This window comes from Onychomys torridus, chromosome 10 (assembly GCF_903995425.1).
Source record: "Onychomys torridus chromosome 10, mOncTor1.1, whole genome shotgun sequence".
NCBI lineage: Eukaryota > Metazoa > Chordata > Mammalia > Rodentia > Cricetidae > Onychomys > Onychomys torridus.
This window is the reverse complement of record NC_050452.1, coordinates 23,942,107-23,960,456: the sequence shown is the minus strand read 5'-3', so window position 1 is coordinate 23,960,456 and position 18,350 is coordinate 23,942,107. Positions and strand designations below refer to the sequence as shown.

At 56.0% G+C, this 18,350-nt stretch overlaps 1 protein-coding gene across 8 annotated transcripts in view; it reads right to left on the bottom strand.

Moving 5' to 3' along the window:
• Window positions 1-900: 900 nt before the first annotated feature.
• Camk2b (calcium/calmodulin dependent protein kinase II beta) overlaps window positions 901-18,350 on the bottom strand; it is an 89,151-nt gene continuing 71,701 nt past the window's right edge. The window contains exons 11-24 of one of the 8 annotated variants that reach the window (XM_036201162.1): window positions 17,997-18,080; window positions 17,125-17,167; window positions 16,163-16,237; window positions 11,900-11,937; window positions 11,660-11,731; window positions 10,218-10,262; window positions 8,897-8,945; window positions 7,638-7,751; window positions 7,061-7,189; window positions 6,113-6,241; window positions 1,986-2,061; window positions 1,805-1,899; window positions 1,403-1,636; window positions 901-1,101 (exon numbers count right to left, since the gene is read on the bottom strand). In XM_036201162.1, the coding sequence (XP_036057055.1) occupies window positions 1,404-1,636; window positions 1,805-1,899; window positions 1,986-2,061; window positions 6,113-6,241; window positions 7,061-7,189; window positions 7,638-7,751; window positions 8,897-8,945; window positions 10,218-10,262; window positions 11,660-11,731; window positions 11,900-11,937; window positions 16,163-16,237; window positions 17,125-17,167; window positions 17,997-18,080 (1,182 nt within the window). In that variant the 3' untranslated portion in view covers window positions 901-1,101; window position 1,403. Of the gene's footprint in view, window positions 1,102-1,402; window positions 1,637-1,804; window positions 1,900-1,985; window positions 2,062-6,089; window positions 6,242-7,060; window positions 7,190-7,637; window positions 7,752-8,896; window positions 8,946-10,217; window positions 10,263-11,659; window positions 11,732-11,899; window positions 11,941-16,162; window positions 16,238-17,124; window positions 17,168-17,996; window positions 18,081-18,350 lie in introns of those variants that run through there. The other 7 variants (XM_036201155.1, XM_036201158.1, XM_036201159.1 and 4 more) reach the window with 7 other exon arrangements.

Here is an 18,350-nt window from a genome sequence, read left to right as displayed (position 1 = left end):
ATTGCCCAGAGCCTAAAACCCATCATCTGGTCCCTCTTTACCACATTCTGCATCATTCAAGCAAGACTCGAGCACCCAGACTCCAAGCTCAATGGGCAAACACCCTAGATGCAGTCTGGCCTGCTCCCAACATCTGTCCAGTATGTCAGGTCCTCAGTCCTTGGTAGGTCTGCTGCCAACTTCACAGAAAGGAACTGCCCAGGCCAGGGGTGGGCCACTGTTGCTCTGCTGCTGGTGTCAGGGAAGGGCCAAGTGCCCCAGACAGGAAGGAGGGCCATGCTCTGGCCCAGTCCTCTCTTCATAGTCAGGTGGTTAGGCAATACATGCCTTCTCAACCAACCCTTGCCGGGCATGAGGCCTGGAGGCAAGATAGCACCTCCATACCTCACTCCCCAAAGAACCAGAGCTGAGAGCCCCAGTTCTCCGACGACCTCAAGGACAAGCTTCTACACACTCCATGGGGCGAAGGTAGGTCCTTGGCTAGAGGAGCACCTACCCAGCCCTTCACAGGATGAGGGACGGCGGCAGGAAGCAGGAACAGCAGCAACTCTCAGGCACAACTAGCAGGTAAGGAGGCAGCCCCCAGCCCTTCCCAAGACACCTGATACCACAACAGGCAGGTTAGCAGCAGCACATGGGGCCCATGCATGGGAGGGAGGGTACAGACGCCCAAGGTGTGGGGTGAGTGCGGTACCTACAGACTAACATGGTCAGCATGGGCACATTCACGCCCTGAGGGTCCCCAAAGCCAGGAGCGCAACAGACACATATGGAGCTTGGGTGGGGGGGTGGCCCCACAAACGCCAGATTTTTACAGCTTTTCCTTTCTTTAGGTTTTTTTTTTTCCATTTCATCCGATGCCAATTTTTTTCTTTTTTTCTTTTTTTTCCTTTTTTTTTCTTTTTTTTTTTTTCTTTTTTTGCGTGTGGTTGTTGTTGTCATCTTATGTTTAAAAACAAATCACATCTGGTCTTGTTTTTCTGCAGACACAGGCACCAGGGGAGGGGACGAGGCAGACACAAACATGCTACAGGCAGGCCGTGCGCCCGAGGGCGGCTGGGCTCCAAACACCAACTCTGTCCGATGAAACCAGGCGCAGCTCTGAAACAGGAGGGCAGGTCACCTTCCTCAGCTCATCACCCCCACCCTAAGGACCCAAGCCTCGGCTACTTGGAAAAGGGCCTGGCAGGAAGCCATCAAGTTAATGTCCTGCCAGGAGAGGCAATTGCTACCTTCACCCATTACCTAGGCAGCCCCTGCCCTGGGTGCTAAGAGTTACAATGAGCCGCGCTCAGGACCCACCCTGATCCCCAACTCCATCCCTGACCCACCAAACTCTGGCTTCATCAGCTCACCTGTCAGGGTACCCCACACACTGCCTGGCCACAGCCCAGGTACTCACCTCACTGCAGTGGGGCCACTGGCGCACCCGAGCAGTGGAAATGTACATTCTGCCACTTGCCATCACGGCGGTGCCACACGCGGGTCTCTTCGGACTGGCTGGTACGGGGCCGGCCCTGGCCATCGATGTACTGTGTGAGGCGGATGTAGGCGATACAGGCTGCGTCCTCCCCAATGACGTGCACGTGCGGGTTCAGGATGGTGGTGTGGATCGGCTTGCTGTTCTTGGCCAGCACTGTGAACAGGCAGGTATGCCGAACGGTCAGCACCAGGTACAGACACCCCCTCCCACCTCGAGTCCCCTTCATGGGGGCTGCCACAGCCCTTCCCCTGACTGAGGGGTTAAGGGATCATCCTCCTGACGGGGCCTCCCCCTCATGGCCACCCCGACTTCCTCACTCACGGTTCTCGAAGTAGAATCTGTGGAAATCCATCCCTTCGACTAGGTTGCCCAGAGCTTCAGGCTCAAATGAGGTCAGGCCTGGGTCACAGATTTTCCTGGGGGGCAAACCCAAGTGAGGAGGGGCCCCATCCTCCATCCTCGCCCTCCACAACCCCCCACCCCAACCCCCCGGGGGACTCACGCATAGGCCTCGAAGTCGCCGTTGTTGACAGCCTCAATGAGCTGCTCTGTGGTCTTGATGATTTCCTGCTTCCGGGCTGTGGGGGGGAGGGGGAGAGAACAGGGATGACCACCGGACACTAGCCCGTCCCATCCTTGGGTACCCCGCCCCCAGCAGAGCCCAGGTAAGGGGCCCTGGAGAACTGAGAGCTGCAAGTAGCCTCCACATAGTGGCTCCCACCCTGGCTCAGGTCCGTCCTCTTCAGAAAGGACTTCCAGCCTCTGGCACCTGTACCCAGATTGTCCCAATCACACGGGTCCCTCCCGTGCCACCAATGACTTCTTCATTTCCACATGCAATAGCTTCTCATCAAATAAAGAACTTTTTAAGAAGCAAATACCCTATCCAGATTAGAAAGTGTCTAAAGCCGGGTGGTGGTGGCGCACGCCTTTCATCCCAGCCCTCAAAAGGCAGAGTCAAGTGGACGTCTGCGAGTTCGAGGCCAGCCTGGTCTACAGAGCGAGATCCAGGACAGGCACCAAAACTACGCAGAGAAACCCTGTCCCCAAAAAAAAAAAAAAAAAAAAAAAAAAGTCTAAAAAAAATGCAGAAAGGGGGAATAAGCCTGCCCATAGCCCACCCCATTGTCACCTCCCAGCATCTGCTAGCCATAACTGCTAGGCTCCCCTGCCCCTCCCCTGGCCTGTTCTTCTGCCTCATCTTCTAACAGCCTGGTTCACTTAAGGACTCCTTCCTCCCACAACTCTTACTCAGTGGGCGTGGTCATAGGCTTGGGGGGGGGGTGTTCCTTGGATAGGAGTAGGGGTGGGGCGGGGTAACAAAGACAATGCAAGGATGGCCTGGGACTCTGCAGAAAGGTCACGTTGTTTCTCATCACTCTATTAGTTGCCAGCCTCTAACCTGCTTGTAACCCTGGGCTATGTGCTATCCTAGCAAAACCCACCCTAGTGTCTGCAGCCTTCCGGTCCATTGCTTCTCCTGGGCACTAGACCTTGGCTTTGAGCTGAACCTTTTAACCATGAAAGCACAGAGAATAGCCCTGTGGCAGGGCTTCTGGTAGCAGTGGGTGTCTGGGTGCCCTGAAGGAGGGCTGAGTCCACAACAAAGAGGCTGCCTGCTTCCTAGGAAGCCCACCTATGCCATGGATGTGCCAGCACAAAGAGGATATCTACATCTCCTTGTGAACAGCAGCTGTGATTGCAGAAGTTGCTGGATGGCCCCTTGGGGACTTAGGTACACTCATGTAAGAGCATATGGAATGTATATGGAATCCACAGCATAATGCGTACATGCCCATGCAGTTTATGAGTGTGAATATTTGCATGTACATGAGAGGGTACACACGAGTGTCAGTATGAGTATCGTGTAGATGTGTGCATGTATGCATGCACGCACATTTGTTCGTGAAATGCACGGGAAGTGTCCTCATGTTGTGTATATGCATGCTGTGTGAGCATGTGTTGGTGTATGCATGTGTACCCATGGGATTCCCCCATCTTGGAAAAACGTCCTGTCCTAACCCAGCTCCCCTTGTGCTATCTTACTCCAATGTCTTCTCTGCTCTTGAGTCTAACTCATATCTCCATTTGAACTCAGGGGAAGGTCATCACTGTTGCTCACCCCCTCTAATGACAAGGTCCCTCTGGAATGCTGACTCTAGGCGGTGGGCTCCAGAGCCCTCTTCCAGTTCCCCTTCCTAACCACACACCTATGTACCCCACTCTGCGAGAGTACCAAGGCTCTGTCCTAGACACGCAACAGCTCTTCCTGTCCTTACCTTTCGGGTCCCAGGGCAGCATCTGATCCTTCAGTCCCCAAAGCAGTACCTACTCTTCCCAATGATCATCAACCTCTGCACCTCACACCCACCTCATATTTGCTGCTTCTGGAGAAGTCTCAGCCTTCTGGCCTGGCTTCTACACTTGCAGCCAGCTCCTTCCCCAAACCCAGGCTTCCACTCTGCACTCCACATGTCCCAAGCATCCCCTAGGGTTTGTTAATCCCTTTTTAATAGATTCAGCTGCCCTGTTCCTCTATAGGAGTCCCTCAGCACAAGGCAAAAGTGGCCAGAACTAAGTAACATTACTGCTTGGTTTCAAGCATGCTTTTGATTCTACCTTCCACTGTGGTAAGTGGACTAATTTTCCATTTAATGAAGTTAGGCTGTGGGAGTTAGTGTTAAATAAACTAAGAGGAGATCCATAAGCACAGCACCAGTCAGAATGTGTTGGAGTTTGGGAACAGCATTCTTGTGAGAGCCACTGGCCCATTTGACGGTTAGGAAAGCTGAGGCTGAATGTGACCTGGACACCTGACCTGCAGAATGGCTGCTGCCCAGACACCAGTGGAAATCAAACATGGAGGGAGGGCCAAGAAGCCCTGAACACAGGGATAAGCCAGGTGGAGAGCCTGAGACCAAAGACAAGCTACCCCTATACCCTGCAAGTCCAGGGAAGAAGCCAGAGAGGTGGGCAGGGTTTGGCTGGGGCCCAGAGTAGTAGACTCACTCTGTCCACAGCTCTCCTGTGGGAGGCTGAGGGTATCTGGGGGAGGCCAGTGAAAGTCTGTATCCCTCCCACTGGCCCAAAGCCCCCCCCCCCACACACACACACAGCTGGCAGGCTGGGCAGCTGACTAGGGATCAGCCGGGATCAGCCTGAATCCTGTGTAATCCCTGATTAGGAAGTGAGCTGGGGAGGGGCTTGAGCCAGAAGAGGGCTGATTGGAACCTGTAACCTAGTTGGTGGGTTGTAACCTTCCCAGGAAAGAGGGGCCCAATACCAACTGACGTCACCCACATTTCCCTGCATTTTGCTGAATGTTATTTTTTTTCCTGCCCAGCCCCTTACAGGATGACCAGATGCCACCATCTCGTCATTATCACAGCCCCCTCCTGAAGGACCCCTTTCCCTAGCCAAGCTCAGCATAGACCTTACAAATGCAGATGGGTATCATAGCCTCTAAAGTGATGTGGTTACTTGGTGCTCCCCACAGACGAGCAAGCGCCTGGAAATTGCACAGACTCCCCGATGGCAGATCATGTTCCAGGCCGACCCCCAACAAAAACAGTGTGACCCTTGAGGAACTGTCTTGTACCCAGCAGTGGAGAGCATCCCCTCCACGCTTTGTGGCTGCTATCCACCCCGGACCCTGCCCCCTTATTCCATCACCAGAAATAACCTGGCTGAGCTCCTCACAACTCATCCTGATCCCCTCAACTGACCATGGAATGCTCGAGGGGGTTCATGCCCTCCAGAGGCTGCCCCTTACCCCTCTGAACTACAAACTGTGGATGCCCACCCTCATGGGCCACAGTGGCCGCCTCTGTGCTCTGGCCACCTGCAACATCCCCCCACTCCGGCCCTAACAGGCAGAGGTGATGGATGGAGTAGGGCACCCCAAGCCCACCTCTCACAGCTACTCACCCAGCCACTGCCCTGCCATACCGAGGCCCTGGCCCAGCAGCCTCTTCTCTGAAAACATCTCAGCACCACCCCCAGCCCCGTGTCTCCCCGGAGGCGGGGGCAGCGGTGGCTGCAGCCCTGGATGTCATCCATCCCTGTAAGTGATACTGGCAGACAGTCGACAGACAAGCACAAGAGCCAGCCACCTGCCTGTGCTTCTCTTCCTAACTCGTCTCAGCCCTGGCTGCACGCCCCCTCCCTCCTGCCCCACGTCCAGCCTGGCAACCAGCATGCCAGAATTCCCAAGAGCAGCTTTTCCTGTCATCTTGTCCAGGAAGATCTACTCTCACCCAGGCAACCCTTTCTCAAGGGTTCCTTGTGCGCTGGTGGGCACCCCCTCACCACCATCTTCTACCAGAATGTGGTGGCGGCATGGTAGCGAGGACTCCAGGTCAGTAAAACGTTTGGGGAGATTTCCCGAGGACATGAGCTCACACACACACACACACACACACACACACACACACACACACACACACTTTATGTCCATAATCTGCATTTTCTTCACGTCCTTTGACATGATTTCTTGTGACCTGACAGATGCTGTGCCCCCCACATATCTCCACAAGCTGGGTTATTCCCCCTAGTCAGGTGGGCTGGCTGTGCCCCACAATGGGGGCTTGCTCCTCCATGGAGCCGCCAGGGCACTAAAGTACTACTTACATGGGGTGGGCAAGGGGCCAGGGAGAGTCGGAGATGGGCAGGGTGGGGGGCCCACTGGTGGGAGGCCCTCAGCTTCTGGGGTCCCCGAGCCCCGCCTCACTGAGTTGAGGATGTCAGAGATCCTGGGGGCTGGGGCAGAACAGACACATGAATACAGGTGGGAGGAGCATGCAGGTAAGAAACCTATAGAGAGCCAAGCAGGACAGTAGGAGAGGCCAGAGGGAGATGTGAGCACACCAGGAGTCACAGGGACACAGGGGATGGGGGAGGTCAGAGTGGGGTGTGGAAGGAGGTATCGGGAATGCAGATACTTTCGTCCATTCTCGTGTGCTGAGCTGGAAGCCGCCGAGGGCAGAGAGAAGTCCTTATCAGGTGGGTAGAGGAGGGATGTTCAGAAGGAGGCACTGTTTTGGCCCATGTGGGTAGGCCAGGCCAGCAGAAAGTCAGGCTTCTCTTCTGAATGTCTCCTTACCTACAAGGCCCTGGTTGAAGTTCCCAATTCTGACACCTTCCTTGACCTCCCCTGCCTTGGTTAGTGAATGGCGTTCAGGGACAGGGAACATCAAGAATCAGGGGCTGCTCTGAAGACAGGCTCTGGGGCACTGTGACCAGGGCCGGGTAGATTGTGAGTGGCTAGAAAATTCTTTGCAGAGATGGTCTGAGGGACCCCCGCTAATTATTGCACAGGGGTGGACCTGAGATGAAGTGAGGTGAGCGGCGTGCAGGAAAGGAGGCGGGGCGGGGGAGGGAGGAGTTGGAGGTGCTTGGCCCAGAAGGAGAGGCCAGGGAGCTGCCCAGCTGTGTTAACGCATGTGCCTTGCATAAGGCCATCAGGCATCCTGGTCTGGGGGAGCCGGGCCGTGCATGGCAGGCGTGGGAAGCTGAGCACTGGCCATTCTCAGGGAGCCTTTGGCAGCAGAGGCGGCAAACCTGGGGGCTACTACTTACACGGGGTGGGCAGGGGGCCTAGGAGACCCGGAGACAAGCAGGGTGGGGGCCCCACTGATAGGGGTCCCTCAGCTTCTGGGGTTCCACAGCCCCTTCTCACCGAGCTCAGGATGTCAGAGATCCTGGGGGCTGGGGTGGAACAGACACACATGAACACAAGGCAGACAAACATGAGGAGACAGAATTGACAGGGCAGGCGAGACGGGTCCCTGTTCTCACCCCAAGGGAATCCGGGACCTGGCTTCCTATTTGGTGCCAGTCTTAGAAGCAAGAAACCTCCAGCGGTGGAGTAGAGGGAGGGTTGGGTGGACCCTGGGGGCCTAGAAGTCAAGGCCAAATTCTTCAGGGACCATCTAGTGGCCATGAGCAGGAAAGTGGGCTATGACAGCATCCCCATAGGCCAAGAGAGGCCTCTGGCTGGACAGAAGCAGCCATGGGGAGCCCCAGTCTGGGGGCTGTGAGGGTAGGGCTAGAACCAGGAGTCCGGGCCTGTCCAGTCCTTGGCCCCAAATGTCCCCTCCGAGAGCTGCCAGGCCCTTCAAAGTCATCCCACAGCAGCGGGGCCCAGGCTACTTACACGGGGCTGCAAGGGGGCTAATGGGAACTGGAGATGGGCAGGACAGGGGACCCTCGGCTTCTGGGGCTCCTGAGCCCCTCCTCACCAAGCTCAGGACATCAGGGACCCTGGTGACTGAGGCAGAACAGAAGCAAGGAGTGGATGGCAGACACTCAAGACAGAATGTGACAGAAAGGGCCAAGAGGCACAGGACAGCTAGAAAGGTTACAGGTGTAGTATCCCAGGCCACTGCTGGGGACCTAGGGGATAGAGGTGAGGAGGTCACTCTTGGGGGCCCATGCCAGGCCCTGCCAAGATTAGGCCAGGACTGTTGAGTGGTCCTCACTGAGCATGGTGGCCTTGGGCACTGTCCTGGCTCTGTCCCAGCTCTGGTACATGGCTGGGGAAAGAGTGCCCTGCCCTTCATTCCCGAGGCTTCCCTGACCTTGGCTTCTGCTTTAGCATCCGGCCTCATCTGCTGCTGGCCTGCTGCTCCTGTCCCCTTGCAAACAGGAGGCTCAGCCACCTCCCTCATAGCTTAGTGTCCCACTGGCCAGCTCAAGGACAGAACCTTTGACATGGAGGTATGGGTAGCATCCATGCTGCTGACTCTGGGGCCTGCTTCAGCTTGTAGGGCAGTGTACTCTCCGAGCATGGAGGACACTTAGGGACAGCCTTGTAGCTGTCGAGGAGCAAACAGGTAAACTCTGACCATCCTAAGGGGCCACCCTAAGGACAGGTTAGGGCTCCATGGACAGCCTAGAGCCGTCAGACCTCATTCCAAGGCGGGGTGGGGTGGGGGACAGAGAAAGTGGGAGAGGCTGGGAGGCCTCTCACAGATAGCAGGTGTCCTAGGGACAATCTGTGAGAACACTCATCATAGGCAGGACTCAGGGTGTAGCACAGAAGCCCACCTGAAGAGGGAGCTCCTGAGTCATCAAAGGAAACAACACTTCAGCTACCTGGCAAGCTGAACAGAACCAAAGCTTAGGGAATGCAAGAGACCAACAGCATCTTCTTGATCAAATATCACCCACGTACTTCATACCCTGTGAGAACCGAGTTCCTGGCTCCCAGAACTGTGCCTTCCTTGCATGTGCACTATGCCTGAGGTACCCCAGCCATGATGTCCCGAACTTGCTTTGACTCACACCAGACAGGCCCCTGACAGCAGGCCCCTGAACCACTGTACCACACAGCAAGAGCAGAGATGCTGCAGAAGACCCTCCCGCTGCCAACCCGTGGCCCGGCATGACCAGGCGAGGCCTCTGTGAAGGTACCTTTGGCATCTTCATCCTCTATGGTTGTGTTGGTACTCTCGGAAGACTCCTGAGGAAACAGAGACAGGGGTCAAGGTGTGGCCAAGGACTAGTCCTTATGACTTCAGGAGACAGACCCTCCCAGTGACTGGGGAGAAAGGTCTAGCTGTGTATGTTCTCAGGAGGGCTTTTACACCAGGGCTCATTCTGTCCCCTGCAGGCCACCACATTTCCAACAGCAAGGGCTTCAACGTCACCTTCCCCAAGAGACTCTGAGACACTCAGCTGACTCCAAGAGCAGACCTTTTGAAATCCCAAGATGGAAAACATGGGGCTTGACTGTCTTTGACTGATGGAAGGCCTCGAAACCTGGGCAGTGGGCAGATGCGGTGAGCAGCTTTTAGGTGAGGGATAGCTTCCCTCAGAAGAGATGAGATCCCTAATGTCACTGTCCCACCTGGCCTGGAACTTCAGCAAGGCCCAGCGTCTACCACCTTCAAGTGGCGGCTGACTACTGAGCACCTCTGTGCCAACATGTCCCCAGAAAACCAAAGAAACCTCTCAGGTCTTTGGTACAGACATTGACTGAACGTGGCTCTGGGACAAAACTGGAGGCCTTCAAATGTAAGGTCAGGCCTTACCCCAGCCCAACGGTTGACTAGTAGTCCCTCAGAGGAGAGTATAACCTCACCTGACATGAGGGCCGGAAAGGGTGCCGTCACTCATGTGGGAGGAAACATTTGGTGTTTAGAACCATGGGCATATCTAGCTGCCCTTGGTCCCTGGCACGGAGAAGGGCCAGGGGCAGATTCTGGCCTAAGGAAGGGGGGGTACCCACCATGTGACCCTGTGTGATCAAGCCTGGGTATGTCTGACCTGCCAGCCCAGTACAGTTGCTGTATTGTAGATGGTTCCAACACCTGCCCATCTCTCCCACCTCACAGAAAGCCAGCCCCTCCCGGCCCCAGGTGATGATGCCAATGTGATGGGAGCAGATGGCAGAGCAGAGAGGAGCAGGAAGCGCCGGGGCCACACTGGGGGGGTGAAAGTGGAGAACAGTCAAGGAGCAGAGTCGAGGCTCCCGAGAAGCAGACTGACCCCAAGGCCTGCAGCAGGTGGCACTCTGGAAACTGTGTGAGCACTCTGCAATGGCGTCATTGGGTCCTGCCACGGCCCCAGGCAGGTAGGCTTGTGGGCTCTGCCCTACCTTCGGGGTCAGGTCACTACACATCTGCTCTCTATCATAGGCACAAATGCGTCTCCCAGGTCACCGTCCACACCCTCCTCCTGGGCCCATACCTCCTGCCCAAGGAAAGGGTGAGGAGTGAGGTGGCAGCAGTACCTTAATCCCGTCCACTGGGTTATGGATAACGGTGGTTTGAGGCTCCTATAGAGGGCGGCAGACAGAGGAAGGAAAGAGAGAGGGAGAGTGAGAGAGAAGGAAGCAGAGGATGGGGAGCCAGAGTGGGCGGCAACCAGGGTCTGCCCAGAGAGAGTGTAGAGCAGAGGGACAGGGATGGAGGAGGCAGGCGGTCGGCAAGATGGCCCAGTAGGGATGGAGGCAGCAGGTGGTCAGCAATGGCCCTGGGTGGGTGTAGAGTAGGCCCAACAGGATGGAACCAGCAGATCTGCCAGGCCAGAGGCTAGGAAAGATGGAGTTCACAGGGCCTGAGAGAAACTGTAGATGTGTGTGGGCTCTGGGAGTTGTTCTCCCCACCTCCTGCCCCAGCATGGAAGCGGGCACAGGATTAGAGATGTTGTGGGGGCTGTGGTGGCACATGGGATGGACAGGGTCCAAGGTGGGGCTGGCTGTGAGGCCGGTGTGAGCCACCCCAGGCACCAGGTGAGCTGACGCCTGGCACCCTCCTACCATAGCCCCACTGCTCTGAACGACTCCCCGGCTACAGCCGGGATGAGCTCTTCTGTGCTCCCCTTATTTGGCAAAACCAGATTTCCTATGGGGAACACCAGCCTGGATACCAAGGGGATACCAAGCATACTACTTCAAACTCCAGACCCATGACCCACAGCTCAGAAGGCTGGTGCCTGAGACCACGGCTCCACAGCCCTGGGAATGTGATGTTCACTTGAACAAGTCACCCAGGGCAAGGGGGACAGAGGACAGAGTTGGCCCAACTTCTCAAGGATCAAGAAAGAATATAGTAGGGGTATCATGGATACCCTTATCCCTCCGCAGCAGGGGTCCCCAAGCTTCCTTCTCTGTAATCCACAGACCAATATGGTATACAGCTTTGAGAAAAACAGTCCCAAATGGACAAGTCCACTCTTCCTTCAACCACATACCTCCATCACACCACCATGGCCCTGCTGCTCCTCATAACTCAGGATGCAATACTCCAGGGCACAATCCCTCTGGATCCCAGCCTGGGACCCTCTAAGCTAGACTGGCCAACTGTCTGAGATGAGGGCCTTGAAGAAGACAGGGACCCACAGCAGGTCGCTGGCCTTCTCCCTCAGTGGCATCCTGACAGCATTTTACTGGGGCTTCTTGAGGCAGGGGAGTCCAGAAGTCACCACAGCTGGGAAGCCATATCTCTCTCTACCACCTGGGTACCTCAAGGTCCCAGGGGAGGGCTCACTAAGCAAGCAGCCATGCCGTCTGCCGGGTCTGGGCCCCCCTGACCCCATGTGGCTTCTCCTCTTGGGATTCACAACCCTATTCCTTGCCATTCTGTCCTGTCTCCACGTGGGACTGACTTGGTCAGACCCCGCCTTGCAAGGCCTCTCTGTCAGTGAGATGAGGCAGGGGCGGGGGTTCAGTACCAGGGCAGCAGGAGGGAGGGATCCTTTGGGGCTGGTGATGGCCGAGCTGTTTTTGGTGCTGTTTGTCTGTGGCTGTGGAGAGAGGGAAGAAGAGAAGTCACTAGGGAAGAAAAGGGACCCTCCCTGCCCCAGCATCTGTGGGAGCATGGCTTCTCAAGCTGGAGCCCTGAGGTCAGCGGAAGAGCTGCAGGTTCTGGCATCCTCCCCTGTACCCCACAAAGGGCTTAGTCGGTGCCTCACCTTGACTCCATCTGCTTTCTTGTTGAGTAAACTCTTGGCTGCTGCATTGGGAAGGAAGGAAGGGACATGAGTTCCCAGGGCCTAAGGTCACTGTAGCCCCCTGCCCTCCCCCACCCTTCCCCTTTCTTCAGGAGTGAGGCTCAGGACCTGAGGTCCAGTAGCCCGAAGCCAGAGGCAATTGTGGCCTTGGTATCTGGCCTGGCCCTAGAAGTAGCAGAACCTCCAGGGGCGCTGAGCCAGGCTGCCTAGGGAGCCTCACCCAGGACCACCCTGCCCTCGGCATCTTCAATGATTATGGAGCTCCTTTGCAAGGCACTCAGGAGCCTCCTTGTCCTTGCCCCCCCACGTCCCAGGACGGCGCCAGGTCAGAATTTGTAGGCATCAGGATGCAAAGGAAGGTCATGCTCAACCTGGCCTTGCCCCCTAAAGTCTTGGGTTCCTACTAGGATGGTGAGCCAAAGCTGGCTGTCACACCAAAGGTCTTGTCCCAGCCCCCACCCCTCCATCTTCTGATGGGCAACAAAACTCTGCACCAGGGCTACACCGCTTGGCCTCCCTGTCCTCCCCTTGAATGGCCCCAGCAGCCCTTGCCATGAGACCACTTGGTAGCTGTGACTGTGGCCAACATCAGCCTCTCTGCCCACAAGCCCTGGCAGACACCTGGGCTCAGGAGATGGAACCCTTGGTTCCAAGACTCCCCTCAGAGATGAGGATGGGCCTACCTTTGCCCCACCCTTCTCTCCAGCACTTACATCCTCTAGAGCAAAGCTTAGAGTTTTAATTACAGAATTAAAACAACAAACATAGAGGGTGAGAGAGGAAGTCAGCTTACCTTACAGAAAAGGAAAGATGAGGAGAGGAGGGGTGAGGAAGGAAGAGAGGAAGAGAGAGAAAACAAGATTTGTGTTGGTTCAGAAAGGCCCCACACGGGGCAGCAAAGCCAGCCTGTCCTGGCTCAGTGCTCCCCAAGAAGAGTCAAGTGGCCGTGTGGCCAACACAGCAGGTTAGAGGCTGGCACAGCGTGGTGGGGTCCCCAGGGCCCTTCCCCACAACATCCCATGCAGCTAGACACTGGCTGACCACACTCAGGCTCAGGCTCCCCTGCATACTGGGGAACCTGTGCTGCTTCCAGCAGACCCGGTGGGGACATGGGGACTGTAACACAGTCAAACACCGTCTTCCGTCACACAGCAATGGCACTGTTGTGATCAGAAATGCAGACATCTAGGCCACACCTCCAGTGAGAACTCTGAGGGGTTCTGTACGCACCTACAGCTCTGAGGATGACTTTCCAGAGACCAGAGCCAGGCCCCACTGCTGCGTGCTGATCACCTCCCTCACCAGCCAGACGACACAACTTGAGCCCATCCAGGCTCTGTGTTCTGGGACATGGGGACATAGGGACACGGCTACCTGAAGCCGTGTACTATCTTGGAACCTGAAGGGCTTTTTGAGCACTGCTGTGTGGGCACTGGTTTCCCACGGCCTTCTCCTCTCAGAGTCTTTGGTACTTGTCTCAACAATTCTGTTACAAGCAGATCTCTCTGAAATGATCCTGCCCTTCACATGTCATCTTCAGACCTGGGACCCCCTAGGCCCTCAATCCCAAGGTAGCCCCAAGGGGGTTCCTAGGTCTAGAAATACTGACTTCCCATATCTCTGCAGGGTGGACTGAGAGGCACCTTTGACACTGTGGCTAGACACTCCCTAGAGTTAGAGACAGGGCACTGTCTCTGGCATAACCCTCCTCCTTGTGGATGCTGTCCTTTCTCTTCCCCATCTTCCCACATGGCTCATCCCTAGAGACACCAGCCCTCCACCAGCAACATGGGTTTCCTCAGCATGAGCGCTGGCTCCTCCACTGCTAAGGCTGCAGCTTGCTATCTTCTCTCTACTGGAGACTTGGGCCTGACACAGCTGGGCGACAGGATCCTCCCTGGAGCCCAAGGGTGTAAGACAGTCCTGTCTTGAGGACCCTTGTTACAGTTTTCTGGTCAGCAAGGGAAGAGGAGCATTTCTAAGATGTCACAATGTCAACAGGAAGTCTGCAGAAGCCAGGCTTGACCCTACCCGCCAGCAGACGATACAGCCAACTCAGCATATCCCCTGGTGGATTCTGAGTTGGAACCGGTGAAGGTCAATATTGGTCTGAGATTCAGTTGTGGCGTCGTGGTACCCCTCCTCAGACATCTGAGGTTCTTACAGGAAAAGGCACACTGGAAGAGACCCCAGGATGGTCCTTGATCTTAGAAGTGTTCAACTTAAGTCCTCAAGTCTATCAAAACCACAGTTCTGAGCTGTGCTACTGGAGATTAAGTTATTTGTGGAAAGAGAACGGGTTTATTTGGAGGTAGACATGCTATCCGGCAAACTTGGACCTGGGTAAGCCATATCACTTCAGCATCCTTCCCACACCTCCCCCCAGTGGTCCATGTGTTCCCCCCATGGCCTGGGGGGCATGGCCCAGCCTCCTTGATTGCATTAGCCCTGGCCATATGCTTCCTGGAGCCAGCATTCACATCTGTCTTGGACTAATTATGGTTCACTGCAGCCAGGAACCTGTGCACACCACTCACACCACAGTTCAGAGGCAGAGGAGCCACTTTGGGGGTGTCTCAAGTCAAAAAGATTTAGTAGGTGCAGCCGGAGCCAAAAGTGGACTGAACTACATGGGGTTCCAGATACCTAAAGCTGGGGCCCCTCAGGCCTGTGCCTCCAACTCAGGAGGGCATTTTCCATTCCCAGGTCTCAGGTCAAGCAATTCCTCCCAAACCACAGCCAGCCTGACGGTCACAGGGCACATATCTGCTCAATGTGGGAGGGATGGCGGAAGGCAGACTGCAACCCACTTTACAGCAAGGTTCTCTGCCACAATGGAGTGTCTGACAGAGACATGGAGAAGGGAGACCCCAACATGTGTCCTTAGTGTGCGGTGGGGCCAACCTAATGGAGTAGATGGGACTTTCATCTCTGCCTCACCCACTCTCTAGTCACTATGGACAGCCATGCTGAGCTCTGTTGACATGCACTGAACTCCCTCAGCACCTGGGGCAGAGCCACAACATGCAGGCAGCCTCATGCAAGGTTGCCCTCGCTCACTTGCAGGCAGGCGAGCATTGCAGCAGGTATTGGGCAGAGCATGGCTCAGAGGTGACCTGTCTCACACCACTGCCCCCTGGCAACAGGGCCTCCCTGGCAGCCACTAGATTCATCTTTAAAATTTTTTTTGTTTTATTTTATGAACTTAGTCCCTCATATAGGCTTCAAAAAGGCTCTAAAATAGACTCAGGACCATCCACACTTGGCCCAGGTGGACAGAACAGACCCCTCCTAGGATGACCTCAGCATCTCCCAGGAGAAGGATCCGCTAGCTGGCAAAGCGTTTGCTGTGGCCCCGGAGGCGTTGTGAGGTGGATCCAGGCCGACATGTGGAAAGAGTCGGGACCTCAGACTGTGAAACCTGTGTCCTACCCTCAGCCCACACTCGAGGCTGCAGAGGAAACTGAAGCTTGGCTGAGCCTGCGCGCTGCTCTAAAGTTGTGCTAGCACTCAGTTTGCATGGTGGCTGTGGAGCCCATGCTGAGCCTCAGGGTTACTTAGTCCTTAGAGGGTCCCACCCCATCCAAAGGAACAGGTTGTCAGAGGCCACCTTCTCCCTCAGGGGGTTTGGGACCAAGTAAAAAGGGACTTCAGGAAAGAACCTTCAGTCCCAGAAACTGACACCATCCCCACATTCACTCTGGGGAACTCTGTAGCACAGACCATCAGATCCATCTGTTCCACCAGAAGAACTGAAGAGCACTACAGCTCCTTGGGACATCCTTACCTCCCTAACCTTGACCTAAGGGCTCCCCTTCCAGGACTGAGACCCTCCGGCAGCAGGCTTAGTGGCTTCCTGTGAGGTCAGGGTCATTCTGAATTGGGTCTTCAGATTCCCAGAGGCCAGGACCCGAGGGTCTCAGCCAAATGTACCTGAGGGTTTGATGTGGCCTCTCTTTTTACAGACAATGAAAGCCAAATGCATCTGGGGTTTGATGGGGGCCTCTCTTTTTACAGACAATGAGACAGGAGCGAAGGGCAGCCTTATTGCCCAGGGTGGGGCTTCTGCTGGGATGTGACTGTGGCAGGAGCAGAGCTCCCAGGGGGCTGCCAGCCTCTGGGGAGGCTCTGGGGGCCTGGCCAGTGGCTGCGTGCAGCAGAGGGGCTGCATGCCAACAGGAGGGATGGGCAGGAGCAGGTGGACACTGGGCAAGACACATCTACCTTGTTCCACCAGCCCCATGGTGGTGCCGGAGGCCGCGGTGGACATTGTGGCCGGAGCGGTGGTCTGTCTGCCCACTGTTAGCACCAGGTTAGAGACGAGGAGGGGAGGGGGGCAGACACAGACGGGGTGGGGCAAGGTGAGGGAAGAGAAGAGACAAAGGAAGCAGAAGAAGATTAGAGTTAAAGTTTAGGTGGGGGATGGCTCCAGAATCCCTTTCTCAGGAGAGTGGAACAAGATCGGGCCGATAGACACAGAAAAGCCTTTGCCTCCTTTCTCCTTAGAAAGCCCCAGTGGGGCTTCTTGTGCCCGGTGGGGCATGCGGGGCACACAGCAGACAGGACAGTCCCATTAGTGTTGGTGTGACCGTGTGCCCATTCCCGGCAGTACAGCATCACAGCAAAGTAACAGGAGGCAGGATTCACCAGGTGCAGACGGACAGGGAGAGACGATTATGAACGCTCGCACACTTAGTGTCAGATGACGACGACGAAGCCACAGACCCGGGAGACTCCATTTTCCCATCACCCACCCTGAACAATCCAGAACTGACGAGAGGTTTCCCCGGTGCGCAGACCTCAATCTCACCCACCCACCTCCAGCTGTCTCCCACACACAACACGATGCTTCGAGTGCCGAGGACAAGGAGGCCACAGGGCTGCCCAACGGATGCTTGGACGGATACAGGTGGCGGGCCAGGTGTTGGCAGCACAGACACTGGGGTGTCAGGTGAGGGACACAGACCCAACAACACGGAGGAGGCGGGACTGGGGCACAGCAGACCTCAGCAGCTACCCAATGGGGGCAGCCAAAAGGCCTTCTGAGAAGTCTTAGAGGTGAGGACGGAAGCTGGGCCCCCACCAGCCTGGAGGCATGGGACTGAGAGCTGGTGAGGAAGGAGGGGGCTTTCTGGAGGATGAGGGTGCCACTGAAACATGGTCCTCCCTGGAGAAGAATGTCTCACCTGAGAAATTCCGTGTGGCCAACATAGTGGTGAGGATGGCTCCCTAAGGAGAAACAGAGCCAGGGTCACCCTGTTAGTGTCCATATCCTGCTGGCTTCTAGCACGCACACACACATACCAGCCCAGCCTTCTAGAGAAGTAAGAGTTCCAGGACCTAGCCTGTGCACCAAAGGCAAGTCACTACATCCACAGTTAAAGCTCACGCTACCCGCCAGGCGGTGGTGGCGCACGCCTTTAATCCCAGCACTCGGGAGGCAGAGGCAGGCAGATCTCTGTGAGTTCGAGGCCAGCTTGGTCTCCAAAGTGAGTTCCAGGAAAGGCACAAAGCTACACAGAGAAACCCCGTCTCGAAAAAAACCAGAAAAAAAAGAAAGCTCACGCTTTCCACTAATCACAGTGTCAAGACTCCTGAGAAGTAGGCGTGGCCAGGAAGGCTTGCCACTGTGACCCCTCCTGCGGCCCAGGGCAGTCAGGGCTCTCCTCTGGGCTTTGGGAAAAATCAATCAAGAATGGTTCTTAGGGCTAGCCCTGGCCTTGTCTGGACAGCAACCATCAGGCTCAGCCCTGCCTACCTGCCTCCCCGACCTGCTGGGCCCACCAGAATACTTCTTCAGCTCTGCCTTTTACAAAACCTGCTCTGGGCCAGTACCCCTGTCCTCAGGATGCTGAAGTGGCCAGCTCTGCACCAGGGCAGAGTTCTGACCCCCTGAGCTGTCACGGCATCTGGAATCCTCCGATCTGGACTTGTGAACGGGCGCAGACTTGGAGGTTTCTCCTTCCTCTTCTTCCCTAGGTCCCACTGACACTCCCACTTCCGGCAGGGGGCCCACTGGGACATGAGGACAGGAGGATGGCAGCTGAGCTGGGCCCACCTTGAGCTTCCTCCTTGCATTGAACTTCTTCAGGCATTCCACAGTCTCCTGTCTGTGCATCATAGAGGCCACCGTGGAGCGTTGCTGTCAGGAGAAGGAAAGTCACCGGGCAGTGAGGGCCTTTAGAAGTTAACAGCCTTGTCCCCCAGGCGGGAAACAGCAGAGGCTTACAAGACAGGGTCAGAGGAGTGGCACTCTAGGGCCCCCGCATTCTGAGTGCTACCAGCCACCATGACGATGAGGTCACGTGCTCCCCCTGCAGTCCCCAACTTATTTCCAAGTTCAAGTCTCGTCCTTCACAGACCAGGGGATTGGTCAGACATGAGGAACCTTAGGGCCATCTTGGGGGCCCTG